This window comes from Rhinolophus ferrumequinum (assembly GCF_004115265.2).
Source record: "Rhinolophus ferrumequinum isolate MPI-CBG mRhiFer1 chromosome 5 unlocalized genomic scaffold, mRhiFer1_v1.p scaffold_110_arrow_ctg1, whole genome shotgun sequence".
Classification (NCBI taxonomy): Eukaryota; Metazoa; Chordata; class Mammalia; order Chiroptera; family Rhinolophidae; genus Rhinolophus; species Rhinolophus ferrumequinum.
In genome coordinates, this window is record NW_022680355.1 from 13560799 (window position 1) to 13588517 (window position 27719).

At 51.2% G+C, this 27719-nt stretch overlaps 1 protein-coding gene across 3 annotated transcripts; it reads left to right on the plus strand.

Moving 5' to 3' along the window:
• On the plus strand, positions 1 to 27719 carry GATA3 (GATA binding protein 3). 3 transcript variants are annotated; one of them, XM_033100791.1, is made up of 6 exons: positions 1 to 174; positions 9841 to 10471; positions 12780 to 13316; positions 18535 to 18680; positions 22896 to 23021; positions 26894 to 27719. In XM_033100791.1, the coding sequence occupies exons 2-6, from the start codon at positions 10231 to 10233 to the stop codon at positions 27176 to 27178; spliced, it is 1335 nt and encodes a 444-aa protein (XP_032956682.1). In that variant the 5' UTR covers positions 1 to 174; positions 9841 to 10230; the 3' UTR covers positions 27179 to 27719. The 3 variants fall into 3 exon arrangements, with proteins under 3 accessions (XP_032956682.1, XP_032956681.1, XP_032956683.1); XM_033100790.1 differs by lacking the exon at positions 1 to 174 and adding an exon at positions 9186 to 9419; XM_033100792.1 differs by lacking the exon at positions 1 to 174 and adding an exon at positions 9186 to 9419 and having other exon boundaries at positions 18538 to 18680.

The following is a 27719-nucleotide window of genomic DNA, read 5'->3' on the forward strand; positions in this document are numbered from 1 at the left end:
TGCACATCACCCAGGTTTTACTTCTTGCTGGAAGCCTGCGTGAGATGCAGCTGGGGCGTTGAGGGCTGCAGCGGCAACAACAGTGGCCAAGTCTGCCTGTCATTTCTGCCTTCAGATCTCCGGCAAGTCAGGAAAAAATAAAAAACAGCTGGCCGGCGAAAGTGAGCTACCCAGGTCAGTAAATATCGCTATCTTCTCTCTCTGACTCTGCACTCGCTCTCCCCGCTCCACGTGGAGAGAATTAAAAGGAGGTCTCGACTCCAAAGGGGTAGCTGCCCCAGGGAGAAAGTGAACTAGACCCCAGTCCTATTGTTCTTTCTGGTCACTGGGAATCTTGGGCTTTCTGCAGTGACCTTGGGTGAGCATGGTATGTGCATGTGTGTGTCCTTGTTTGGAGAAAAGAGCTAGTAGAACAAGGCATGTGAAGAAAAGAAAAACTAAACAGAAAAATAAGAGATGACGGGAATATTTAGGATAGGCCCGGCATGTTTTCCACTGTAGGAGGGCAGAGGATTGGGAAAAACCCCATTTGCGGAGGAGCAGGGCAGCTTCCCCATTTGCGGAGGAGCAGGGCAGCCTTCTCCCAAAGGTGGCCGCAAGGTCCGGGTGTCAATTTCATGTTTATTTCCCTCTGCTTACAAGTGTGTGTTTAGGCTCATTGTCTCTGCATATAATTAAAGAATCAGCTGTGCCGCTGTGAGATAAAAGTTAGAGCCCAGATGTGTGGGCATCTGACATCCCCCTGGGGGAGCTGGTAGCGGGGGTGCCTGTGCTTCCTGGAGCACCCTGAGATGGGTAAGAAAACCCACAGCCTCTGTGAGCGGGTGCCCAGGGTTGTGGGGAGCAGTAGGGGCACAGGGGACAAGAATTCTACTTTCTCCTGGGACATTGGACCAACAGGCCTCCAATAAGTCACTCAGTCGGAGACAGTTCCCAACCAAGACTGAGAATGGTTAAAATGCAAGGGAGGTTGAAGGAATCTGGGCAAGAGAGTTGCTTTTATACATCTTTGCCTCTTCTCAGATGCCGCAGGGTGCTGAGGAAACTGGCATGGGGTGATTCCGTCCAGGGCACAGGAAATGACTCAAGCTGGCAGGATCTCCCCTTGGTTTGGTTCCCATGTTTCCTGGTCCTTTTCTCCTCCTCAGTCAGCCACATTTACGGGGATGCCTGAGTTGTGGATGGGAGATTATGAAATTTAAAGGGACAAATAATAAAGTAGCATTTGCAGCCCTTTCATCCCTTAGCGGCTGTGGCAGAAAAGGTGCTGTGTGTTGGCTGTTGGTTCTGTGACAGGCTTGGGTCAGGGAGTCCTAGTGCGGTGGGTCGAGTAGACCCAGGTGTCTGGAAGTGAGATGCTTGCAGTGGCTGGTTGTGGGAGGGGGCTTACCATGAAAACTTTTCAACGTTTGTGTGATTCTGAGGAAAGAAATTGTTTTCTGCCCATTTGAATCTGGGGCAGGGTATGGTGTCCAGGTCAGACAGACCAAGATCCAGGTGGGCTTGGGGATCCATTACCGAGTGCTACGTGGGATCAAGCAGGAGGCCCCGCTTCCAGCTTCCAGACAGTTGCCTTGCAAGGCCTGAGGTTCCTGGCTTGAGAAGCCAGCTGGATTCTGGGGATACGGGTGAGTGGCACCGAGTATACCAGCCCAAGCACCCGGCAGGCCAAGCCTTGATAACCACACAAGGTAACTCCGCCAGTCTTGGGGACTCAGGGTTGGGTTGGTCTGTCCTACCGAAAGCCCAGACACAGGGGAAGCTGCATTTTCCTTTATTTGATATTTCCACTGGCCTTTTTGCAGAAGATTATGTGAGGTAAGGGGGGGTTGCAGTAAAGGGATGGGAGTGGGTACCCTTGGGCACTCACTGGCGGAACCTCTCCATTTGGATGCCGCCAGCCCAGGGCTATACAGAGAGCCTGGGGGAGGGGCGGGTACGTGGGATCCGGGTGGCTGAGAACCCGTTTTCTAGAGGTTAAGGCAATTTGTGGCAGAAACTGTTGGATGTGGCAGGGCGTTAGTGATCCTGATAAGAGTCTGAAAGCCAATGTTCTCTAACCATTTCTGGGCTGCACTGAGGTGTTGCCTCATTCTCGGTGTCTGAACCCTTTCACGCATTGTGTCTGAGCCCTTTCACACATAAATGCGCATTTCTTTCGTGGAGTCTTTGTGTGCAAACCAAATATTCCTGATCGCCTCTTTTTCTTGATGGTTGGAGTAACCGGAGAGAGGTTTCCGCGATTCTGCCAAGGCAGCCCCGGAACTGGAGTCCGAACCCCCCTTTGCTTGTGGCGGCTGGACAGAAGGCACTAGAGGTGGTGGCGGTAGGTGCGGCCGTTGGAAGGACGAGAAAGAAAAACGTCCAGGAGCTTGAGCCGAGTCTCCCTGCATGTCAGTCGCTGCGGGTCCGCAGACACACGTGTGTGATTGCTGTTTTGCTTTATATAATAAATTGCTTGGGGTCCACGAGGTGACAGGCGGCGGGCAGAGGCGGCGGGCAGGACGCCATCCCTCAGGGAGGGGAACGCGGAGGGTGCGCGCAGGAAGGCCGCTTTACACCTGAGCCGGGCAGATTCACATATGTTACGACCGGGTCTCCAGCGTGTCCAAAGGAAGACAAGAACAATTCGTGCTTTCTGGAGCTCGCCTCTACTGTCTCCGGATCTGAACGAAATCACCCTCCCCCATCTTCCGTCTCCCTGTTGTGAACTCCCCTTTCCCTTAAAGCCCACTGTCGATTGTCCAGCTACAACCACACCCCAGTTTTCTGGTTAATCTAGAGAAGTAAAAACAACAGCCCCGTGTTAAAGCCCTCTTATTCCTGAAATGCCAAATTGAGGTAGCCAGAGGAGAGTCGGCCGAGGCAAGCGCTCGGGGCTCCGGGCTGGGGCCAGGCAGGGGGCTCTGGAGATGGTGGCGGTGAAACGGCCGGTGCCAAGCCGGGAGGCCGAAGGCCATGGGAAGTGGAGCAGGTGCCCACGTGCACCCGTCCTCACCCGAAAAAATGCTGCGGCCTAGAGTTCACATGGGTGAATCCCGCATGCTGACCTCTCCCCTGGCTGCGGTGGCGGCTCCCTTCCCTGGGAGTCCCAGCTGCTACAGCGTCGCGGCCCGCGACACACTAGGAGGAGAGCCAGGGTCCAGACGCGCGAGTCCCTTTCTAAGAGTTACTGGGGGCAGGATCAGGGGCCGGTGGCCACGAGCCACCACACCGACCAGCCGGAGGACCTCCACCACTTCCTTTTCTATGTGGCTTCCACCTGTCCCCTAAACCGCCAAGATCATGAGGGAGGGAGGGTTAGGAGGGGCGCCCTTCCTCCAGGGTGACTCGCATTCCTTTCGAATCACCCTCTAGGGGAAATCCTTCTCTCCTGCCCCCAGGGCTCCCACATTGCTAGCCCCCCGCACCTGTGCACTGTTCAACTCCAAAAGAGAAATCCCCTGCCCTTTTCCTCCCCCTTTCCGCTACACCTCTACCTGCCCCATTTTTATCTCGCTACAATCAGGGTTTTTCTCAACCGGGGGGAAGAGGGTAGTGGCAGAGGGAGGGCCAGAATCCCTGGAAGCCGGAGGGCCGGGTCTAGAGGTGGGGCGAGCGGGAGGGGTAATCTCCGAGCGCATCTCCTCTCTTTTTGACGCTCCACATCTCTCCTCCTGGCCTGGGCGGGTCTCCTTCCGAGTTTTAATCGGTTATAGATGAATAAGCAAAAAAAAAAAAAAAAAAAAAAAAAGTAAATCAAACCACACACCATCCCCAAAGCGACGGCTCATTTCCCAGGGCTGATGGGACCCTGGGCGTGGGAGCCCGGAGGAGGGTTGCGCTCGCGTAGCTCTTTTCGCCTGAGTTCCCGCGGGTTTCCCCTTTGACGTTTCCACCTCCAGCATCTTCCCTTTGCCAGTGAGTTTTGGGGTCCCCTTTTTTCTGCGTTCCCCTAGGTCCCTGGTTCGCTGTTTCTTTTCAAGAGAACAACTAGCACTGCCCACACTGCCTGCTTCTTTCTAATCGCCTTTTGATTTCGCTTCCCACTCTGCATTTCAGTTCATGCGGGAAAGAGAAAGGCGTTTGGGTGGGAACTGCACAGACATAATGCAGTAAGTGTTTAACCTGCGTGGTCCCGGGGTGCCGCGCGGGAGCGGGCTTTCCTGCTGTTACACCCGCGCAGCCCCGGCCCGGCAGTGGCGCCTTGGGCCGTGTCCCCGGCGTAACCCTCCCGTCGGGCAGCCGGCGAGCTGTTTATACAGCTTTACCTGTGCATTCTCGTATCCAGTAAAAATCGTCGCCCCGCCGCGGTAACCTAATCCGAGGGCGAAGGCAGAGGAGGGAGTAGTGAGGCTGGCTCAGTGGAGAGGGAGGTGTGTACGCGCCAGAAGGGGGGGTCTCTGCTTTGCCCCTCCTCCCCGATGGGGAAGGAAATTGGGACTCGGTTCGAGTGATCGAGGTGGGAGACCCAGGGCTAAGGAGGAAGGAGACTGGTTTATACGTCCCTGTCGTCTCTGCTTTTCTCCTAACTCTAACTGGCATCGGGGACACGCGCGTGGCCGCAGCTCAGACGCGTGCTGCCAGCAGGCGCTGCGGTCCCGCGGGCGCCCCGCAGGGCTGGCGAGGCCCAGGCCAGGATTTCCCCGTCTATGACCAGGACCTGGTCGCTCTCGCCTCGCTTTCAACTTGCCCCATTAAAACTCTCACACCTGAGACAAAACCCGCAAGGAAGGGAGCCGGCACTAAAGCAAATCTTTCCTCCCATGCCAGGCTCTTCCAGAGTTTCCTTGTCCGGGCAGCAGCCGGCGCAGGGAATCGAATTAAACGCCTCTTGGAGGTTATTGTCTCTCGCTAATTGCTCCAACAATGGCCACTATTAAAGTGGAGACACCCAATTAAAGGACCCTTGGGGCCGCGCTCGGCTCCCCGCGACGAACTGGCCGGCGGCCTGGGGATTTACAGACCGCCGGAGTGTGAACCGGGCTGGTACCGGACGCCGGCGCCGGCCTCGGCACCTCTGGCCTCCACTTCCTCCCCAGACGCACAGCGACCGCGGCCAGTTCACACCATTTTTATTGACCGATCGCAGCCAAGGAAGATTGATCGAGCTGGAATGGGAAGGGATTTCTCCTCCCCCAGCCCCGGCTCGCCAGGGCCTCGGGGCTGCGCTCCAATTTCTGGACTTTGCTGTCGCTCTGCGCCCTCCCTGCCCCCAGCCCTGCAGGTTCCCGGCTTCATTTCTGTCTTTAACTGTGAGGCCGGGTCCGCCCAGGCCGGCGCCGCGGCTCCGGGGGGAGGGACGCGGCGGCGCGGCCCGGCTCCGCTTCTTTCTCTCGCTTGCAAATATTTGCTGCCTCGCTGGAAATCCGACTATTTCGCGCGCGCTCCTCTTGCAAAGTCCTTAAGTAAACACGCTCAAATGACCGCCCCAGGCGGCCGGAGGCACGCTCACTCCCCCTGCACCGGATTAGTAACTTTATGACTTCGACCCCGAGGCTCTGCTTTTCTGGTTTCCCTCCGCGGGCAGCGCGCGGGCGCCCGGGGCCGCGGCTCCCGGCACCGCGGAGCTCGCCTGGACGCGCCGGTCGCCAGGCTCGAGTGGGTGGCGCTGGCCGCGTGGATCTCCGATCTCTGGGCCCTGAGACCCCAGGGGTGAGCCTGGGGGGCACGCTCCTCCCCTCTGCGCCGTGGGCTCGGGTTCCTTCGCGGGACTGAGTTCCCCCACTTCCATCCGGACAGAGTCTCTGCGCTCCCGGGAGGGCGGGTGGGTGGGACCTGTACATAGGCATGTTTTTTCTTTCTTTTTTTTTTTGTGGGGGGGGCTGAGTCACGGCTTACCCCAACCAAGAAGAGAAAGTAAGGCTCCATTTCTTACCCTTTCCCCAAGAGGGCACACACACCCCGCTCAACTTGACGCCTAAAGCAGCCGCCTGGAGGCCTGGCGTTGCAGATAGGCCAAACTGGCTCCTGCCGCCACACAGGGACTCGGCTCCTGGGGGGTTGGGGGTGGGGTGGGAGGGCAGTGGCTGGGTCGTCGCTTGCTCGGCTCCCGCATACTTGCCCCTAGGGTCCCAGGCATCCAGGTCATTCGCCAGCCCCTTACCCTGGTGAGGGAGGCCTCGCGCCCTACAGGAGCCCGGGGCAGCAGCATCCTCCTCGGTCTCCTCCTGGCTTTCTCCACCGGAGCTCCGCGGGCCGCTCCCAGGGAGAAGGGGTTCTTGTAGACCAGGCCCGGGCCGGGGTGCCTGGGGGACAGTCAGGTCTGCAGGAGGGCGCTGAGCGTCTCTGCGGGAGGCCAGGATCAGCTCTGCAGACTACTGCAGAGAGGGAATCAGGACCACCTTTCCGCCCCCCCTTCCCCCGGCCTCGAGCCCCCTCCCCTCCCCCGCGCCCCCGGAGGAGGAAGCCCGGCCTGCATTTGCCGGCGAGGCGGGTCAGGCCGGCGCCTGGCCTAGCCCAGACCCCCGCAGCCCGGCTCTGCGCCTCAGGCCACGCGCCGCAGCCTCTCTCCGGCCGCGCTCCCTTCCCCCTTCCTTCCCCGTGGGTCCCGGGGCCGACCGCGGCCCTCCCTCCCCGGTATCCCCCTCCCCTCCTATTCCCTCCCCCCCTGCTCTGTGCTCCCGGCTCTGGGGCTGGGCCCGTGACGTCAAACCCAGTGTGGCGTCGGCGAGACTGGCCGGCGCGGGCCATCAAAAGAGCAACGTCCTCTTTCCCAATTACCCACTGTCAGTACGGGAACAGGGGCGGACCGGCTGGGAATTAAATGTTAAATACCCCCTACAGGCTGGCTCCATTATACCGGGCATCCAGCCGCAGCCCCCCGCGCCTCTCTGCCAGCTCCAAACCACCCAGACCAAAAGGGGCCTTCGAGATCTTTTATTTTTCCAAGGTGGTTGGGGATGGGCGGGGGCTCCCCATCCCAGCGCAGCCCGACTTGGTGCTCGTGATTTAATTAAAATGAATAAAGCCCTAAAGCCCCCAGCCCCCAGTTTTGCGCGTTATCAGAGAGGCGCCGCTACACCGGAAGGCCTTCTCACAAATCTTTTCTCTTTGTCTTTTAAAATCGTTCTCAGCCTCAGAAGTTAACATTTTCAAGTCTTGGCGTCCGCAGCACTTCTCCCCGGAGAAAGGCTCCCTTTATCCTTCCCGGGCTTCCCGGTCTGGGCATGGAGGACCGCACAGCCACGCGTGGCTTGGGATAGGGGTCTGGGGAGCATCTCCCCATCCTGGACTGACGCGCTTTTCATTTTTTCTCTCTGCTTCCACCCTTAATCTTAATCTCGGGACTTTTAGCAAAAATGTGTGTGCGTTTGTCTGCCCTTGTTTGTGGAGTAGTTTCCAGTGAATGTTAGACAAAACTAAATAATTAAAAGGTTTGGAGAGCGCCGTGAGCAGGAGTAGGAGAAGCTGGCAGCTTGACTGGCCCTAGAGAGAAGTGGTCAGAGAAAAGGGAAATCGATGCTCCTTTGCCGGGCCGCCCAAATAAACGGGGACTAAACGGGCTCAGGGAAACACGTGTGTGTGTGTGTGTGTGTGTGTGTGTGTGTGTGTAATTTAGGGAATTTCTTCCTGTTCCGCATCTAGGAATTCAACCCTGATTTCTAACACACATCAGATTTAAGAAGATGGAGACTCGAGAGAAGCTCTAAATCCAAAATCGAGAAGATTCATGTTTCCACTACTTTCTCCAAATAAATTTTACTAATCTTTCTACAAGGATTGTGTATTAAAACAAGATATTCCCCCCCGCCCCCCGGCAAATTAAGGCTGAATATTGATGTTTTTCCTTCACCGCATGAAAGGAATCCTACAGACCTACTTTTAGGGACGGTCTCTTCTAGCTCGAATTTTTGTATCTGTAGGGAATTTTGTGGAGTATAAAGAGGGAATAATGTCTTCAATTCAAACAGAACCGCACATCAAGCTCAGTGCCATCCGTGGTAAAGCCTACGGGAGAACCTACACTCTCTCCTCGCACACATTGCCCTGGGTGAACAGAGGGTGGAATCTGAGTCCTCTTTTCCCGCCTGACCCTTATGCGCCCCAGCCGCCTTTTCAGGCCGGGCAGCTTCTGGAGCCTCAGCGCCGCTAGGGGATGCAGTGGCTCAAAGGACCGAGACAGGCCGTGGAGGTTGGAGCCCGCGGGGTCGACCAATCGCAGCACCGCCGCAGTCTCACCCGCTGATTGGCCCCTTCCCGGGCCCCGCCTAGCCCCGCCCCTCGAGGGGCGTCTCCGAGCAGCGCTCCCTCCGCCCCGGGCTGTAGGGCCCAGCGTTGCGAGTCCTGAGTAGCTGAGGGGTCCGGCGAAAGTCGTCACCGCCGAACTGGGGGTCGGTAAAGGGGGCTGGGGAAACACGCCGGGAGCCGGAGTAAGTAGGGAAAAGTTGGGTACTTGGAGTGAAGACCTGAGTTCCTCTTTCCAACCCCTCTCACTGCACTTGGAACTAGAGTCTTTTCCTTTCTCTCCTTTTTCATCCATCAGTGTTGTCACTTAAGTCAAAAGCACACGTCGATTACAAATATTAGGTCTGGCAAGGACAGCTGCAACAGCAGAAACGTTTCATCTGGGGGGCTTGTTAACGCAAAAAGGCTGGGGAGCATGTTGACAACGACCCCCAAAATAACTTGTACATTTCAATCAAAGGCACATCCCTCTTGCCGGATTCCTCAGCCTCTTAGGCAATTCTCTCGAGAGGCCAATCTCAAAGTACTTTGACATTCATTTTTTTCTGATCAGTTTTACATGCACATAGCCCCAAATCAATAAACTCCTTAATACCCCTCTGGATTGAATAAAAACAAAATGTTTGCTCATTTTAGAAAGTCTGCAAAAGCAAGGCTGCCTGCAGAAATTAACTTTATGAATGGGGCAGGCCGGTTTCTCCCGCACGGAATAATCCACCCAGCCGGAAAGAATTGGCAGCAGCGGGAGCCTCATTTAAAGGGCCAGAGCGCGAATTCCCTCCTGTTGGTCCCCTCTGCCCCCACCCCGGCCGCCTCGCCCACCCGCCCCGCGGCCCCCAGCCCGGGCAGCCCTCCGGCGCCCCTTCCGGTCTGTGGAGGGGCGGGAGGAGGGGCGGGGGTGAAGTCCTGGAGCGGCTTTGGGTTGCAGTTTCCTAGCGCTAGGGAGCCTGTCCCCTCCTCGCCAGCGCCAGGCTCCTCCCTCTCGGCGCGGATGACACTAGAACCTCCTTAAGTTGCGTCGCGCCACAGCTGTCTGCGAGCACTGAGCTGCCTGGCGCCGTCTTGATACTTTCAGAAAGAATGCATTCCCTGTAAAAAAAAAAAAAAAAAAAAAATACTGAGAGAGGGAGAGAGAGGAAAAGAGAGGGAGACTGAGAGAGCGGGAGACAGAGCGAGCCACGCAATCTGACCGAGCAGTTTCTGCTCTTCAGGTCACACGCCTCCTCTTCTCCTCTCTGCTCCTGACTACCCAGGTTGGTACGGGCGACTTTTTTTTTTTTTTTTTTAAGTTTGATTTGGTTTCCCTTTGCATTTGGGAAAACTTTAAAAACCTTTAAAACGCAGCCCTCCTCTTTTGGAGAGTTGCTAGAGGCTGGAAGAAAGGTCCCGGGACTGGTGTCCCGGAGGGAGGGAGCTGTCGTCCGTGTTGGAAGGGCTCAGTCAGCCCCGGGCTCCAGGGAGAGCCGGGCTGTGGGGATGTCCTTGGGAGTCGGTCCCTCCCCGGCTGCGTCCCCGTTTTCCGAGCTTTGGAGGAGGCGCGCGCGTTTGCGTGTGTGTGCGTGTCCCTGTGACCGGGCGCGGGCCGGCGGCTCAAGGGAAGGTGGTGCCTCTTCATAAACTCAGGTGCCAAAGTACTTAGGAGCTCATCCAGGTTTCCCCTTCTCTCCTTTGCAGGTGACCCGAGGAGGGACTCAGCCTCGGAGCCGCTGCAGAGGAGCCTCGCCTGCAGAATTCCAGCCGTCCTCGCCACCCCCAGCCCCCGGCTTTACAATTTGGTCCCCCTTTATCGTACCTGTTTTTTGGGATTTATTTTTTTTCTTGCTCTTCTTCTCTTGGCTAAACTACCCCTCAAAGATATTTTTAAAAATCTCATTTGCTCACCTTTCCTTCCCACCTTTCCCATTCCCCCACTGAAAACAAATCAGTAAACGACCCCCGCTCCTCCGACGGCAGGCGCACCTGCAGAGCCTCGGAGCCCCCACCCCCCGACCTCCCAGCCCGACCGCCTCCCTCTCCACGCGCGGGTTCCGGGCCCGGCGAGAGGGCGCGAGCGCAGCCGGGGCTATGGAGGTGACGGCGGACCAGCCGCGCTGGGTGAGCCACCACCACCCCGCAGTCCTCAACGGACAGCACCCGGACACGCACCACCCAGGCCTCGGCCACTCCTACATGGACCCGGCACAGTACCCACTGCCCGAGGAGGTGGATGTACTTTTTAACATCGACGGTCAAGGCAACCACGTCCCGTCCTACTACGGAAACTCGGTGAGGGCCACGGTGCAGAGGTACCCTCCGACCCACCACGGTGAGTCCGCCCCAAGTGCGGGGACCTCGGCGCGACCGCACCCGCTGCCCGGGGTCGGGGGGGGGGACAGGGAAGTACCAGGGGTGGGGAGACCCAGCCAAAGCCCCCAACTGCCGTTAGTGCTTCATTAAAAAAAAAAAAAAATTAGGGCCCGGAAATGGGCGAGGAAGCCTTCTCGATCATCAAGAGAGTGTGTTTTTAACAACAGTCGCAGAGGCGCCTCTCCGCGACTGGTGTCCCTGGGGCCTGGCTCTCACCTGGCGGGCGCCTGGCTGCAGCCTTCTATCCCAGCGCGGCCGCAGGTCGGGGCCCTCCGAGGGCCCAGGCGCCGCGAGCCGAGGCTCTGCCTGCGCCGCCACCGCTTCGCGGCCGGGCAGCCAGCGCCGGCCCGACCCGACTGCGACTCGGTTCCTCCAAAGGGCTTTACTCCCCCAATTTTCCTGTAATTCTTTCTCGGGGGCTTCTGCTAGCGAGCCTCAGTTTGTTTCTCCCGCACATTTTTAGATAGGCCCTTAGGACATTTTTATTCATACCCCTGATTCTGAGCTTTCCCCAAAGCCAATGTATTTGGTTTCCAGGCAGGTCTGCTACCCCTTGGCTCTGAGGAATGGAATTCTAGTGCTTGAAGGGGTTTTGGTGGAAAGACTACTGTCCTAGGGTTGAGACATAAGCGGGTTTCCTAGATTCCCGGTTGCATAGAATTTTCCTGCGGCTTTGCTTTTAGGTTGCCTCATTGCTGCTCCTCGCAACTCGGGCTTTACTCTCTGCTCCGGCCTACAACAGTCCATTAGGCTCCCAAAGAAGGTTGGGGATCCACCAGGCTTCTTTTCTATGGAGGAGCGAGAGATTCCAGGGGCCTTTCCTTTTTTCTTTCTCTTTCACCTTGAGAAGTTTGGGAGAGTTCTGAAATGTTAAAAAGAAACCCAGCCCTGTGTAGTTAGGGGGAAAGCTCTAAGGCTTCCCAGCTGTACGTGTGTTCCTAAGCAAGAAATAGCTGCTAAGTTTCAGGCGGAGAAAATGTGTGGCTCCCTCAGTAACCCCCGACTGGGGTCTACCCATGCCCCCGACTTGGAGCCGGCATTGGCGCGGATGACAGAGCCCCTCCGGCAGCAGGCGTCCTCCGCACTGCTGTCACCAGGTTTAAACAATTGTTTCTGCGGATGGGGCGCTCTTTGTCCTTGTTCTCTGCAGATCAGCAGTTAAGTGGAAATGCGGTGGATGCAGGCTTAATATTATTTACTATACTACTTCCTGCATAATATGAATCTTGACCCTTGGTGTTCAGAGAACTCTCCTTCCCCTCCACTCCCCTCCCCTTCCTCTCTCTTAAGATTTTAGTTTCAGTATTGTTCTTAATGGTTAAATAGAACGTCAAACGTTGGGGCAGGTACTGGATTAAAAGATCAATAAGTGTATGCATTTGAACTTGCAGTTTAAAAGTGCCCCTCACAGAGTGTATGGACTTGTTTGGGTTGTGGCTACATAAACTGGAATTTTATGTCTCAGGGGCTCAGGTGAAAAGTCACATATCACACTGGTAGAATCACACCTTTGAGGGCATCTGGGGCGTATTTTATCTTCTTTTATAGGATTTGGGAGGGTGAGACAGGCATCCCAAGTCCAGCCTTGGAAACTTGCTCCAGTAGTCTGAGAGATTAAAATTTCCCTGCAAATCCCATTTCAGGCCTTGCCAATTATGAGCAAGCACTGAAGTAGGGTTACTTGGAGGGAACCCTGAGAACCCCCCTGTCCTCTCTTCCCAGCCCTCTCCTTCCTGCTCTGGGCACCGGGAGCTGCTGGCCTATCTGGGGCTGTGGAGTTTCCTGGTGTTGAGAGCTTGGGAGGCCAGGCTCACCCCTTCAGGCCTCGTCATTCACAGCTGACTCTCTTATCAGCCTTGCTGGGGTTAAGTCTGGGATGGGGACACCCGGCCATTGAAGGGAACCAATAAATCAAATCAGATTCTAGAGAGGGACCTGGGGGATGTGATTTAGAAAGTGTGTCTTGGTAGGCCAATAAGCCAAGGGGCCCCTCTCCACTCCATGGCAGCACCTCTTGGATGTCAGACACAGGTCCCTCATTCTGCAGGAATGGATGGGACATTTGTGTGGGAGAGAGGGGTGAATTGTGTGCCGGCCAAGGTACTCATGGGAAGGCCTGGATTAGAGTGGGCCCGTGGAGCCCAGGTGCCCTGTGTTTGGGATTTTCCCGAAAGGGAGGCTGGGGTGGAAGGGAGACTCCCCAGGTGGATCTGAGGGCCTCGGGGCTGCTCTCACTCGCCTTTCTATCTCTTGCCCCTCGCCCGCAGGGAGCCAGGTGTGCCGCCCGCCGCTGCTGCACGGATCCCTGCCCTGGCTGGACGGAGGCAAAGCCCTGGGCAGCCACCACACCGCCTCGCCCTGGAACCTCAGCCCCTTCTCCAAGACGTCCATCCATCACGGCTCCCCGGGGCCCCTCTCGGTCTATCCCCCGGCCTCGTCCTCCTCCCTGTCGGCGGGCCACTCCAGCCCGCATCTCTTCACCTTCCCGCCCACCCCACCGAAGGACGTCTCCCCAGACCCGTCCCTGTCCACGCCGGGCTCGGCCGGCTCGGGCCGGCAGGACGAGAAGGAATGCATCAAGTACCAGGTGCCGCTGCCAGACAGCATGAAGCTCGAGTCGTCGCACTCGCGGGGCAGCATGACCACCCTGGGAGGGGCGGCGTCGTCGGCCCACCACCCCATCACTACCTACCCGCCCTACGTCCCGGAATACAGCTCCGGACTCTTCCCCCCCAGCAGCCTGCTGGGGGGCTCCCCCACTGGCTTCGGGTGCAAGTCCAGGCCCAAGGCGAGATCCAGCACAGGTAGGCGCCTGCTCTCCCCTGGCGTCCCTTCCCCGCCCCCTCCGCCTTTCTTTTCTCCTAAATCCGGAGCCAGGGAAACAGAGCGCAGTCTGGTCCCTCAGGGGGGACCTGGGTGGTGGTCCAGACCCCTCTGAGATTTGATTTCTTCCCATTCTTCCAGCGGGAAAGAATGAGGTGTGTCCCCTCTCATTCCAGTCTTCAGAGCAGAGGACAGTGGGATCTCATTTAAGGAAAGAGACAAACACGAACACAAACCGATCCTCTCCTGCCTGCCAGGGGGGCCTTCTGGGTTCTGCCAGAAGGTTACTCACTAAGTAACCTTTAGTGAGTTTCGAAGGCCAAATGGAAGGCGAGGGAATGACTCTTTAGTGTTTAATGCTAAACCGAAACCTCCTGAAACCTAAACAAGCACAGGTCCCTCCTCTGACCCTTCCTGGCCTCTGAGTCCCTTTGACTGTTCCTTTGGGCCCAGCTCAGACGGGTCATGCAGTCAACAGAGGACAGCCCTTTTTACAGACATGTGTAAATAACATATATATATATATATATATATATATATATATATATATATATATGTTATTATATATATGTATTTTTTTTTTGCTGGGGGGGAGTTGGGGGAAGGGAGAGACCCTGGCAAAAGCAGCCAACATATTTTTTGCATGGAAAAGGGGGCTCTCGTAGTAAATTCTGGGAAAGCAAGGTGGGCTGTGCACTGGGAAACAGCTGCATGGAAATCAAAAGTCACCTGGGCCAGTTACCTGCAGCATCTTCTAGTGCTCACAGCCCAGGCAAGGGCAGGAAGGCGTCTTACGACATATTTCTCGATTGATCTGAAGCCAGAGGAGGTAGGAAGGACTGAAAAAGATCCCCAGGTGTGTGTCTCTGCTTCCTTTCCTCATCCTCTTTCAAAAAAGCACACCCTGTTTAACAGCGGTCTGCTTGTTAATTCTCTTGGTATAGACACTTGCATTTAAAAAAAAACCTACACAAAATACATTTGCTTTAAAAATGAAATGATCCACCACCAATTTTGTTTCTAACTGAAGCAGTTGAATCAAAGAATCTCAGATTCTCTGAAATGAGATTTAGTTATGTTTTTAGAGATTAATTTTGTGAATATCCTTGTGTCTTCTTGGGGGTATGTGTCCATTTCAGGGTGGTGACTCTGTCTGGTCCATTCCAACTGTCCTGCCTCTGCCCTCGACCTATGGAGAGTCTGTATACCAAGAAGTGGCACAAATCACTTGTCTTTTATGGGCGAGATGAGCCGTCTTGAAACAACAGAGTTGGCAAAACCCCGGTTTAGAAAACATCCGAGGGAGGGCTCTGAGAGCCCAGTGACCATGAGATCAGTTTTCAGGTTTTTTTTTTCTTTCTTTTCTTTTCTTTCTTTTTTTTTTTCCAGGGTGACATTCACTCCGACTGCCTGGGCAGGACTGTCTCTATTTAGTTGATGTTTTAGCTAATCCAATTATTTTCAGACTGCTGCACGCGACAGTTGCATTGTTTATCCCGCGCCAGGAACTTTAATAGAGTCCGGATGCGGTTAGGCTGACAGAAAAACTCAGACCTGTATGTTCTGTACATGAAAGTCGGCAGAGGGAGAGGGAGGTAGGCTGGCTGGTGGAGTCAGAACAAGCGAGAGGGAGAGCGGGCTAGGAAAGTGTCCTGGCAGCCTGGTCAGGGGCCAGGCTGGGGCGTGGAGTGGGGGTTCCAGAGAAATGGGGAACAGCCTTTCGCAGAAAACCCCAGGATTAGATCAAGGCGTGAGGGCTGATTGCAAAGAGAGCAGACCTGTGCCTTTTGAGGTAGTGATGGCATTTTGTTTTTTTAAGTTCTCTTTTTCTGGTAGGACTAAAAGTTTTGGGGGAAGATCGTGGTATCTGAGGCTGCTGTGGTGGTTTTGTGTTGGGGGAAGGGACAGAGTTGACTTTTCCAAAAGCCTCTGGTTTCTTTGCCCTCATTTCCGTGTTTGATTTCTCCCCCTCTGTTGTGCATACCTTCGGCCTCTGGTTTAGTCTTTTCCTTTCTCGCATCTCTTTCCTTAAGACTGCACATTTGGCGGGTGGTGGTGGGGGTGGGTATCCGCGGTTTCCCCAAACCAGAACCAGGGGCATCTATATACCTATTTTATTTATTTATTTATTTTTTTGGTGGGGAGCAGAGGAAAGGAGACGATTTAAATTTGGCTTTTTACTTCCTCCTCTTATTCCTTTCTCACAGTCAAAAAACCCACGGGCAGCACACCTGGGCAGTGAGGGAGCAGGGACTTTTGGGAGTGTGGAGCGGGGTGGAGAAGTTTCTAGATGCCTTCTGTGTAAAGAGGGTGGAAGTGGTGGGAATTCTTGAGGAGGGGATTCTCTTGGTTTTAGTGGTTGTTTTTTTTTTTTTTTTTTTAACCTCTTTGCAAACGCACTTGCTGAAGGAGGAGACAACAGAAGAGAGGGTTGTCGCATTTTGGAGAAACGGTTGAAGCTGTGGTTAGGGCACCTATTGCTTTTGTAACGCCAGCCCGCTGTCAGAGCTGGGATATATCTTTGCAAACAAAAGACAAAGACTTTTGCAAAGGGCCATTTCTTAGCTCCCCACGTCCTGTGGGCATCTCGCCCCATCTTCCTTTTCACGACCTCCCACCCCACTCCCTGCCCATTCTGTCTAGCCCAGGATTTCAGTCGGAGGCGAAGGGGTGTTTGAAAATGGCTGTTGCATGTCAAGAGGCCTCTCAGCTTTGTGGTTCTTGTCACCTAAGAGAGAGGTGTCTGTCTGAGCCGCTCATACCAGGCAGTGAGCGAGGAGAGGAAAAGAAAGCAGGAGACAGTCAGGGCCTCCATTAGGAAAATTGGTTGTTTGCTGAAGTCACAGGCTAGAGGCAACAAGGAGAAAAGAAAAAAAAAGTAAGAAAAACCCACACAAGGCAATCGCAAACTTGCGGAGTGAATCAAGACAGAAAATTGCTCTACTGAGCAGAGCCTTACTGAAGAGGCAACCATTGCTAGCTTTTAAGGTCCCTCTGAAAAGGAAGCTGTCATCCTCCCCACCGCCTGACAAAGAAAAGGAAATCAGACAAATCGCGTCAGGCTGGGAGATCCCCCAGCCCAGGGTGCCTACAAGCAGGGCAGTCAGCCCTGGTGCTGGAGGAGCATGGAACCAAGAGACCTCACACCCCAAGGAAGAAAGGGACAAAGTGGCTGGGGACCTGAGAGGCCCCTGTCTTGGCAGGATGGGGAGTGGGCAGCCCCAGCTAGGACAGGCCAGCACCCCCATCTCCAGAAGGAGCTGATCTAGCGCCCACTTGGGGCACAGACCCTGCCCACCTCCTGGCTCCAGCAGCCGCTGGCACCACCTCGCCCACATGCCCCTTCTTCCTTCCCCCATGCCAAGCCCACATCCACCAGCCATGGCCCACAGGCTTGGACCCCAGTGAAAGGTGTCTAGATGCAGTTCAGTCCAAAGCCTGTTTTTGAGGACTGATGGATGCTGTTCGGTCCCTGGAAAGTGCTCACGGCACATAAGGGCCATGTGTTTGTAGATAATCGCCGGGTTCTCAGGAGGCCTCTGTGCACCCTGAGTTAAGAATCTTTCCTGATTTTAGGTAAAAAAAAATGTCTTAACTCCTTACCAATTTTTTCTTTTGAAAAAAGGAAAGTGGACCCAAAAGTATTCGACATTGGCATGGACTCCAGTGTGAAAGGAGGCAAAACCCTCTCCCATTTCCAAAAGTCCTTTTCTTTCCCCTGACCCTGCCCGGGAGAAAACACAGGCTCACAGGTGTAAAGCTCCCCAATTTCCAATTCCCACACACTTAATCTGGGGGTGTCTCCAAAGGAGGGACAGGCGCTAGCCCCCAGGCCAGCCTTGCCCCTCCTGTGGGGAGTCACGATTTCCGAGCTCTGGTGTGGTTCTCCTCCCCCAGACCATCTTCTGGTAGTTTCCGGTTAGCTGGTTAATCTCTTAAAACAAAACAACCTTTAGGGGCTCCTCTTTCTCCCCTGCCATCCTGCAGTCCTCCTTCTCTGTACCCTAAAGAGAGGGAAACCCTGTCCCCACTCAGGCCTCCTCTGGGGGGTCCAGCTAGTGGAGCCACTGGCTCCTGCATGGTTGGGGAACCACAGATGGATGGAGCAGGAGCTCTTTGGGGGGTCCTGTCTCGAGGTAGCCAGGCGGGGAGAACAGGTGCCCCCCAGCAGCAGGACAGGTTCACCAAGAAACCGTCCTCCTCCTGTGGAAGTTGAAAAGCAATCAGTAAGCCAACTCCCCAGTGTCCTAAAATGGTATTTTGAGGGTCTGGCTCCTTCTCCCGCCCTTGGAGTGAACGCTGACTGAACCTGGCCTGGCCGGTTTTTTGTTTATTTTGTTTGTTTGTATTTTTGGAAAAAGAGCAACTGTAGGCAGGCTTTGGTTAATCAACCGACCAAGACCTCCCTCCACCCTCTTCCCTACCTGGTCTATTCTGCTGAGCCTTTGCCCCCCACTCCGCCCCTCCCACCCTCTCTTCTTTCCTTTCCCTGCCCCCCATCTCTAGGTTCCTTGCCTAAAGGTGGCACTTTAGTCCCTGTCACAGCAGCTGGGCCGGGAAACTGGAAAAACCTTTTCTAGAGAGAAAAAGGATGGTGGGGAAGGAGAGGACCCTGCTGGGTCTTCACCTGTTACTTGCCAGCCAGGGGCATTTCTAGTTCTATTGGAAGTAAAATCTAAAGTCCCGTCCCCGTTCCCCCAAATCAATCGGCCAATTGGTCAATCTATGCATCTGCGTACTATCTGTTTATCTATCTCACCATTGATTCATCTTTCCTTTCTCCCCATCCTAATCTTCATTATTTAAATCAATCTGTAGGGATAAGAATGGATCACCTTTGTTTTCCTTTGAGCGAAGTGAGTGAAATGTTCTGTTCTGCCTGGTCTCCGAGTTTCCTCGGGGAACTGTGAGAAGTTGCAGTTTGCCTTTGTCCTCCTCCCTTTGAGCAGGCCCAGGATGAGGTTCTGCAGTGTATCCCTGGGCCACTTTCCTACGTACGAGTTCGGCCAGGAGCCAGTTTTTGTAGCTTGGGAGCCACCTTCAAGGGAGGTGAAGGTGGGAAAGTCCCCCAAAAGAGGGAGAAGAGAGGGAAAAACTAGTTCTCCATTTGACTGTCATTCCCTAATTCCGAGGGGAGCGCTGGAAGCTTCTCTGCGAGCTTTTCTTCCATAAGTGACTTATGTGTGGTCTTGTTTCTAGAAGGCAGGGAGTGTGTGAACTGCGGGGCAACCTCTACCCCACTGTGGCGACGAGATGGCACCGGGCACTACCTGTGCAATGCGTGTGGGCTGTACCACAAGATGAACGGACAGAACCGACCCCTCATTAAGCCCAAGCGAAGGCTGGTGAGTCGTCTTGGGGAAGCACTGACCCAACACTAACCATTTGGTGTTTTTCATTTCCTCTCTTTGGGAAGGAGAGCTTTCTGCAGGAAATTGGCAGGACAGCTCAGTCATGTCGGCTTGCTTGGGAGAGGTTTTTTCCCCCCCTTTTTCAAATCAGGTATACTGAAAAGCTTTCTCTGTCTCTCTCTCTCTCTCTCTCTCTCTCTCTCTCTCTCTCTCTCTCTCTTTCTTCCTTCCACATTTCTTAACTTATTTATCAAATTTTTAAGGGTGCTGATTTCTGGGTTATCAAATATGAAAAGTATTCCCTAACTGGAGTGCTGAAACAGGGCCAGGACCACTGACTTAAGATGCATTGATAATCACTGCATGACAGGCAGAGAAAGTTATAGTCTGAGGATGGACGGTCCCAGGCATCCCCCATAACTCGCTCCTAAAGTGGTAGAAGTGGGATCCTAGGCTGGATGAATGGCGTGTGCCAAGGATTTAAGATGGATGGGGCCCGTTAATGGGATTTCACAAGCCACAGCCATTGAACCTAGTGGAGTTTTTGGTCTTAGGAACTGAGGACTTCCCACAGGTAATTCCTGTGGGAAATATTGTGTGAGTCCTGGCTTGCCTCCTGGTGTCACCTAGCATTTGGTCCTAGATCCCCTTTGAACTACTATCGCTGGGGTGAGGGTTTTTCTCCCCCTTCTTTTTTCTTTGTTAAACTTCTTGACCCTTAAAAATACTCGGGAAAACCTGGCACTGTCAAGCATTTATGAGGAAAACTAGCAGGAGGAGTTCATTTGTCAGCGTGTCTTCGGAACCTCAGGCCAGCTTGAATAGCAAGTGGATGTAACAGACAAATAAAAGCAAGCTCTGCAAATGATAACTCTAACCACAGTCAAGGATCAAAATGCTTTCTGTGGTGACGACATTCACCTCGTGGAGAGGGGAGGAGGGGATTTTCCCCATGCAGTTTAATGGATGAAGAAGCATCCCTCAGATTCTAAGGCGGGTGTGGGGGGGTGGGGGTGGAATCCAAATCCTTTCTATTCTTTTTAAAGAATTATTTGTCTTCCCCATCAGATTTTAGTGCAACTCAACACCTTTTACATCCTCTTCAGAAGAAGGAAAAACTTTCTAGGGATGGAAATGCCCATGTGACTAATTTTTGGCAATCCTCAGTCTCTCGCTGTTTTCTTTCTGATCTTTGCCCCCTTTTCCAACTTTCTCAACCTCCCCATCCCCATGCACTTTGGTATTTTTTTTCCTTTCTCTCATGTGCAAAGCTAACTTCCTAGGAAAAAGCTGCCGGATATCTGAGCACTGGAGATAACTCATAAACAACAACTCAGCTTCCCCAACCTAAACATCAAGATGTTTGAACATATCAGAACAAGACGTGTTTGAAAAAAAAAAATGGCTGGAGGTGTTAGCACAGAATGAATATGATCACACCACAAAAGAATGTTCTGAATCACTGAAAACCTGGCCTTCTTTAAAAAAAAAAAAAAAAAAAAAAAAAAACCAAGAAAAAGAAAAAAAGAAAAAAGAAAAAAAAACTAACAACAAAAACCTTCTTGTTAAGAATAAGTCATGGTACTATTACAATTGGACTTTTTTTTTTTTTTTTTTTTTTAAGGTAGAAGTAAAGAAGGAAAAAGAGGAAGTAAAGTCTCAGACTATGGGCTGATTAATGAGCAAGGGTGTATTTGACATTTTCTTGGGGTTTCTTTTGTCTGGGCAGATTGCATAGGAAACTCCACTTGCATTTTATATAATTTTGTCTTCATTCACCTTTCATAAGAATTCTCTAGACTCTGAGTAATAATCACTCTTAATTCTAGAGTTCATTGGCTGCCACATTTTAAACTGTCTTTTCTATCTTACTCATCTGTTCTGGGTGGTTTTTATATATTTAGTTCCATAGAATTCATATGCTCCAGAGAGAGACCCGGAGCACATTCAGGATTTTTAAATTAAATTAAATTAAATTTTTTTTAGCCCTTAGATGCATTTGACCTAGAACTTTCTTTTTCTTCTTTCCTATTATTTCCTGTCCCTTCTTTCCAGCTTCATCTCTCCATTTTGCTATTTTTGTTTTGCACATTTGCAGATACACTGAAGACCACCCAGCCCATCGTGTAGCTAGCTAGCTCCTCCATCAGATGAATATCTAACACTAAATAAACTCGTGCAGGAAATAGAAATGACTGACGGGAAGCGCCATAGAATTTTTTACCCCAGTGTCGCCAGGATTTTCATATGTCTAACAACCAGCTGAGTTAGCTTGGTTTATTAATGGACTTTGTCTCCTGCTAGTGAACCAAACAGTGTAGCTTTGAGAGGTTCTGTATAAATTCGCATAAAGTCTGTAGACCGGAGACGTATTCTGAGCCCGATTGTATTTATGTTACTGTCAGTATACTGTGAAGGATGCGTCGAGAACCTCGTCATTTGGAGCTCTGATTTTACCGGTTGGCCTGATGTGCTTGTACTAGGTGTTCCAAGTTGTTGGGCTGGGAAATCTGGTGCCTGAGTAGATATTAGTCTACTATATCCAAGTGTTTCTTTTAAAGAAAAAAAAAGTACAGGAAGATAATAATAATCACATAATAACATAATTGCCCAAACCATTAAGCTCTGATTTAATGTATTATTTTCTTCCCAAGAGTACAGAAGAAACAGTTATTTAAGTCTTAAATGATCACCTTACATAAAGGCAGGTGGAGGTTAGAGACAGCGTTTTTGGGCTGTGGTGAACTATTTTCAAAATGGGCAGCCAAAAAGTAAAACCTTCTCAATTATGATAGATAAGGGCTGTTTTTAATTTCCAGTTTCTTAGATGCAGAGAATAAAGAATTACTAACCCCCCCCCCCCCCAAAAAAAAAGTAGTCTCTACTATTTAAGGCTGTAGGAAGGAGAAGCATATCTGCGGAACAATTTAGTGGCTTGCAAAGGAAAGGAATCAGTCTGCTTAATTCAGAGTTGCCACTGGGTTTTCCATACCCGGCAGCTTTCGGTCTTTGGCCCAACTTTTTGATTGATAAAATATTGATGGAAATGTGTACCACGATCACTGCCGTTTCTGTTCCACACTTTTATAATCACACCAGAATTTTTTTGATCAAGATAAAGGCTGGCTGAAATGCCTTTGGTAGTATTTCTGAGCTCAGGAGCAGGAATAAGTTTGTCGTCATAAATTTCTTTTTATGTTGCAGGGGGTACGCTAAGGAGTTGAGAGAGGTGGATGTGAGAGGTGACTCAACTCCTATTTTCTTTCAAAAGTTTTGCAGTTTAGTTTTATTTATAAGCAGGGCCATAGAGAATAGGTCCCCTTATAAATGTGTGTCAAAAAGTGAAAGGCAAATAATTTTGCCTTTTAAAAGAAATGAAGGCAGTGACACAGGCAAATAATTAAACTTCAGGTGGAGGCCAACATTTGACCTGCAGCTCCTCTGCTCTGTGAACAACAAATAGGAAATACCTAATTTTCAGAAGGTGGAATGAAATGAGAACAGGAGGACGGGCTATGTCCCTGCTGAAGTCCAACATGCCTTCTTCACAGTTTGTCTCATTAACTAAAAGCCACCTAAACAGAATGAGGATGGTGGTCCCCATGAGTGACCAAGTCTGAAAGCAGACATTCTTATTCCGTGAGCTCTCTGTTCTCTGTATAAGCCAGCGTTTCTTTATTTGGGATCTATAAGTGCGTTTGGTGCTTGGGCTTGCTTTTCCTTTGCTGTTACTAACTGATGGCCGGGAGCCTCATTGAGAAGTGATATCTGAGCAGATGCCCTTGAAAAAGACCTCGTGGACCTGGCGAAGGAGGCTACTGAAAGCCTAAACTAGTCTAATTCATTCAAAATTGCCGCCTATAAAAATTCAACATCTGGAGAACTTTGTGGGTCGGGGCAGGGGCAGAATTTACCTCAAGAGGTGGTGTGGGCTTTTGAATTCCCCCGAATTCCACCAGGGAGCCCAGTGGGCTGGACCCTGATCACTTGGCTGCAGGCTGACAGGCTCCTTTGCCAGTGGATCGGCTATAATTTTCTTCTTGAGGCTGCTTTTGGGGATCTTGCTTACTTTCATGTGGGCCACTTGCTAGTTTTGATTTCAGTGATAATTTCTTTCTTTTTGTTTTTTAATATCTGTCTCTGTAATTCTGAAAACACATTTAACATTTGTTTTGATTCCCCCACTCTTCCCCTCTCCGCACTTCCCAGTCGGCAGCAAGAAGAGCAGGAACGTCCTGTGCTAACTGTCAAACCACCACTACCACTCTCTGGAGAAGGAATGCCAACGGGGACCCTGTCTGCAACGCCTGCGGGCTCTACTACAAGCTGCACAATGTAAGTGTCACGGGGACCAGCCTCACCGTGTCCCTTGCTGGTGATATGCCTTGTCACCCTTTCCAGAGCCCCCTTCTCGGTTTGCATTGCCCTCCTTTGGGCCACATAACCAGCCTCCCGTAATCAATGCTGTAGGAAGGACTCAGTGTAGGAAACTGCTATGTACTATGCAGCCTTGCTGAGAGCAAAGGGTTCCGACTGGATGACCCAGCCCCTTTAGTAGGCATGGAAAACACCAGAAAACAGTGCATGCCTGGTGGGCCTGGTCTGGGTTCTTAAGGGAAAAGAATCTTCCCCTTGGAAAACAAAAAAAGTCACCAGCTATATTTCGATGTTTCCTTGTGGTTTATACTTATGGCAAAAGTGAGAAAGAGCGCGGAGAGAGCGAAAGAGACAGCTAACCAGATTGTAATGCACGGCACACACATTCCTGAAGCTAAGAGGACTCAGCTTACTGAGGGGGAGAGTCTTACCCTGTGCTGTGAATTTTAAATGGGTTCTCTATATAGACGACATGAGATGAAGTGTCCAAGAGATTTCATCTGCTGGCTTTTGCTAATCGGCAGAGAACTGAGGAAAGCTGAGAAGAGCAGCCTGGAGCGCTTACCCCTACCAGGGAAAAGAAACACTGCGTTTCCTTCCTCTATGTCCTATCAGCAGAGTGATAATGGCCAGCCAGTCACCTAGGTTTAGCTCCGTCATTTCTAGTCTTTTAATTTGGGGTCCACCCGTGTAGCAATGTCTTTACCTTAAAACATCCCCCCACCCAAACAACTCTGGCTTACAGGCCGTGACCGAATGAGGTCTGAAGCATGTCTTAGTCCCAAAGAAAAAATTCTCACCTCTCTCTCACTGTCTCTCCTCTTCATCTCTGTCTGATTCTCCTGAAGTCTCTTGGCCAGTCCAACTTTGGCAAAGTCTAGGGCTGAACGGGGAAAAGGCAGAGCTTTTTGCTCACAGCCATTCTGGCAGTCACCTCATCTTACCCAGGAATACCTGGGAATCAGGGAGGAAGCTTTTCTGGTTAAATTTCTCAAGTCACAGGAGGACTTCTGAGGGTCACCCCAGCATGCTGTTCTGTTTTTCCCTTTGGGGAATAAGTTGCTGCGATTCCCAGGGACCCTGCCTTCGGTGCCATCCCTTCCCGATGGGACACCTGAGCAGTGCCAGCCCTGATAGAACTAGAGTCTTCCTACAGTTGGTCCTTCTCCCTTAGATCCTTGGACTGTGGTTTATATACATTTATCAGCAATGAAACCCAAGTCCCATTTTCACTTTGGGGAATTTACCTGCTTACTGTGTGGAGATAAACAGATTTGTGATTAAAATCTGGAAGATTTGGGGCATTAGAGTTTATGAGCTACCCAGTCATTGGCACAGCCTATAACATTATTTTGGGGTTGTAATTTATGGTTTTCGAAGAACTTTCATGTTACTTGATTACACGGGAGCCTCAAACAGTCCCATGATGTAGACAGGGCAGAAATTGTTTTTATTTCTGGTTTACTTGAAGAAATTATGACTCAGAGAAGTAACTTGTGCAAGGGAATGGGGCTGGTGAAGTGAAAGAGGCAGGACCGATTTCAGAGTAGCAGAAGGTTTTCCTGGGAAGCATCAGGACTAATAGGGACCAGTGGAAGGTAAACGCTTTAGAACGTTTTAGAACAGACCCAAGTTCAATTTAAAGCAATGAGTTCTTTCCTATTTTCATGGAAGTATAGGAATTATGGGACATTCAGCAGCTATACGTATCTTTGACTTCTTAGCCATGATGTGATATGATTTCAATCGTGTCCAATCTAAAAAAATATATTTCTGAAGAATATGAATTTCTCATCAAATCAAATAAACCTCAAGGAACCCTCCTCACTGCTCTATATTCGTTATTTGCTCCTGACTTCAAGGCTGGGCTGCTGTGGGAGAGAAACTTGCTTATCAAGAGTGGTTTTTCTGTCTTTGATTTAGTAAGAATTCACAAAAGGAAGCGATCTGTGTGTATTTATCAATAACAGATAATAATCCATTAACATTCTCATCGTGTTGTATTTTGTTCCGCCCTTGTATATGTATGCCATAAGTTAGTTCCTTTCTGCTTATCTAGGTGTTTAGATAACTACCTATCTCAGTATCAGTGTGTCTAGGTGGTGTTGGGACTAGTTATCTGGGTTTGTGTGGCTATCTGTGTAACTAGATATTATATTTAGATACCTGGCTATGTGTATCTAGATATCCGGGTAAAGAGCTGTGTGTCTAGACATTATCTGGGGGAAGATTTGATGTGACAGTAGATTCCTATCACCTCTGTCAGCTGTACCTTTATCTTGATTATAACTCTGAAGAAGGAACCCTGAGATGTTCTTTTGGCAACGACCTTTTAGCTCTTCTGCCATCACTCACGCTGCCTTCCTGGCACAAGGGGGAATCAGGTCCTCTGTGAGGTTCCATGCTCGCTGCGTGATGACCTCTCCCACCTCAGCTCCAGGAAGTTGTGTGTTTGCTGTGCCCAGAAGTGTTGTCAGCAGCCTGTCCCTCTTGATCTTTGGAATTCTCTCTTCCTTAGCTGTCCTTTGCTCACTTTTGGAGGAGACAGGTATATCCTGTAGCCATGACAGCCTCTTCCCTGCCTGCACCCTTGAGGACCCTGGAGGGAGAGGATGTTTTTTCCCCAAGGAGCCAGGGATGACTGAGACCCTGACATTCCCTCCTTGAATTGCTTTGCCACGTTTCCCTGGAAACACGGCCAGATGTGTGGTTTGCTACATGGGGCCGATGGCTGCTGTTGCGGTTATTCTGATTCTGACTCCTTGTGTTGCGTGGTCTCTGTGCTTTGTAAGGTCCCCTCTCTTGATTTCCCCCCTTCTGTCCCCCACCCCAAAGCAAATGTATTTTTAAAATAAAACCAAAGAGCCTTATTGAAAGTGATGGTATGCTGTCTCGGAGACTGAAGACTAGTGATCTTTTTGTCTCTTTAGTTCATTCCTCGTCTTTGAATTTTAGAATGAGTATTTTCATGCTAGCATAGTACTTCGCACCTCTCAGTGGTTATTGAATACTTGCTGATTGGTTGTTCTGCTGTGTGTCTAGTTAGAAGTGGATAGTCAGAACTAGGTGGAAATTGCAACTTTCAATCATTGTAGTTGTTGTGACATGGGCAAGACAGATGACCTTTTGGGAAGGCATGCTGTATGAAAATATGACCCCAGAACACACAAATTCCTGGGGAAGATTTGCCAGCACCTCCCATTGCAGAAAGGCCAGGTAGAAGAGAGACAACCAAACACGAATTCAAAGAGGGGTGCCATCCTAGTTTCTTAAGGCAATTCAACCTGAACACTTCAGACTGGTGGCTGTGACAGTGCTTGCAAAGTCCCGGTATGGATTTCAGATGAGTAGACAAAATGTTTTTTCCCTTTGGAAGATTCCTCAGTTCCATCCATTTTCATGAAATATTCTAAGGAAATTCTAATGAAGTAAGATAAGTTATCATATTTCAGTTATCAGAGAAATACGGTCATATTGGGTGGGTCTCTAGAATATGGTCCGTGGGAACGCCAAGTTCCCTGAGGCAAAATTTCCCGCAAATAACTGACGCAGATGGACATAATTAATAACCTCTGCTGGGAACACCTTACCTGTCGTCTCTTGGTTTCTGAAACTGATAGAGACCGACAGTCAGAACTCTGCTGCCGACCGAGCCTGCCGGACTCTGGGTCCCTGGGAAGAAGGCAGGAAGAGGTGGGAGGAAGGGGCCCCCTGAAAGCAGATCCCTGAGCTGGGGCAGTCAGAGGAACCCATGATGGGGTGTGAAAGCCTGCACCATTTCAGAGCCAGCAAAAAAGTAAAAAAAAAAAAAAAAATTGATCTTTGTTTAGATTAACAGACCCCTGACTATGAAGAAGGAAGGAATCCAGACCAGAAACCGAAAAATGTCTAGCAAATCCAAAAAGTGCAAAAAGGTGCATGACACGCTGGAAGACTTCCCCAAGAGCAGCTCCTTCAACCCAGCCGCCCTCTCCAGACACATGTCTTCTCTCAGCCACATTTCACCCTTCAGCCATTCCAGCCACATGCTGACCACTCCAACGCCGATGCATCCGCCGTCCAGCCTCTCCTTTGGACCTCACCATCCTTCTAGTATGGTCACCGCCATGGGTTAGAGTCTCTACTCGATGCGTAAATGTCTCCATGCGAGAGTCCCTCCAGCCCCTTCTGTGTGCATTTTTGCAGGAGCAGTATCATGAAGCCGAGAACCGATGGATATCTGTTTTTTGAAGGCAGAAAGCAAAATGATGTTTGCTACTTTTGCCAAGGAGCTCACTGTGGTGTCTGCGTCCCCAATCACTGAATCTGGATCCCATTTGTGAATAAGCCATTCAGACTCATCTTCCCTATTTAACAGGGTCTCTCTAGTGCTGTGAAAAAAAAAATGCTGAACATTGCATATAACTTATATTGTAAGAAATACTGTACATTTGAAGAAGACTTTATTGCATTTGGGTAGCTGTAAGGAAGGCATGAAGGACGCCAAGAATTTTAAGGAATATGGGGAAAATAAAATATGGAAATTAAGAAGAAACTAGGTCTGATATCCAAATGGACAAACTGCCAGTTTTGTTTCCTTTCACTGGCCACAGGTGTTTGATGCATTAAAAAAAAAACAAAAACAAAAAAAAACAAAAACAAAAAAACCAAAAAAAA

Coding starts and splice junctions, on each gene's coding strand:
- GATA3 (XM_033100791.1), top strand. CDS start 10,231: ATGGAGGTGACGGCGGACCAGCCGCGCTGGGTGAGCCACCACCACCCC. Junction 13,317..18,534: donor CAAGGCGAGATCCAGCACAG/GTAGGCGCCTGC, acceptor TCTTGTTTCTAG/AAGGCAGGGAGTGTGTGAAC. Junction 18,681..22,895: donor TTAAGCCCAAGCGAAGGCTG/GTGAGTCGTCTT, acceptor CGCACTTCCCAG/TCGGCAGCAAGAAGAGCAGG.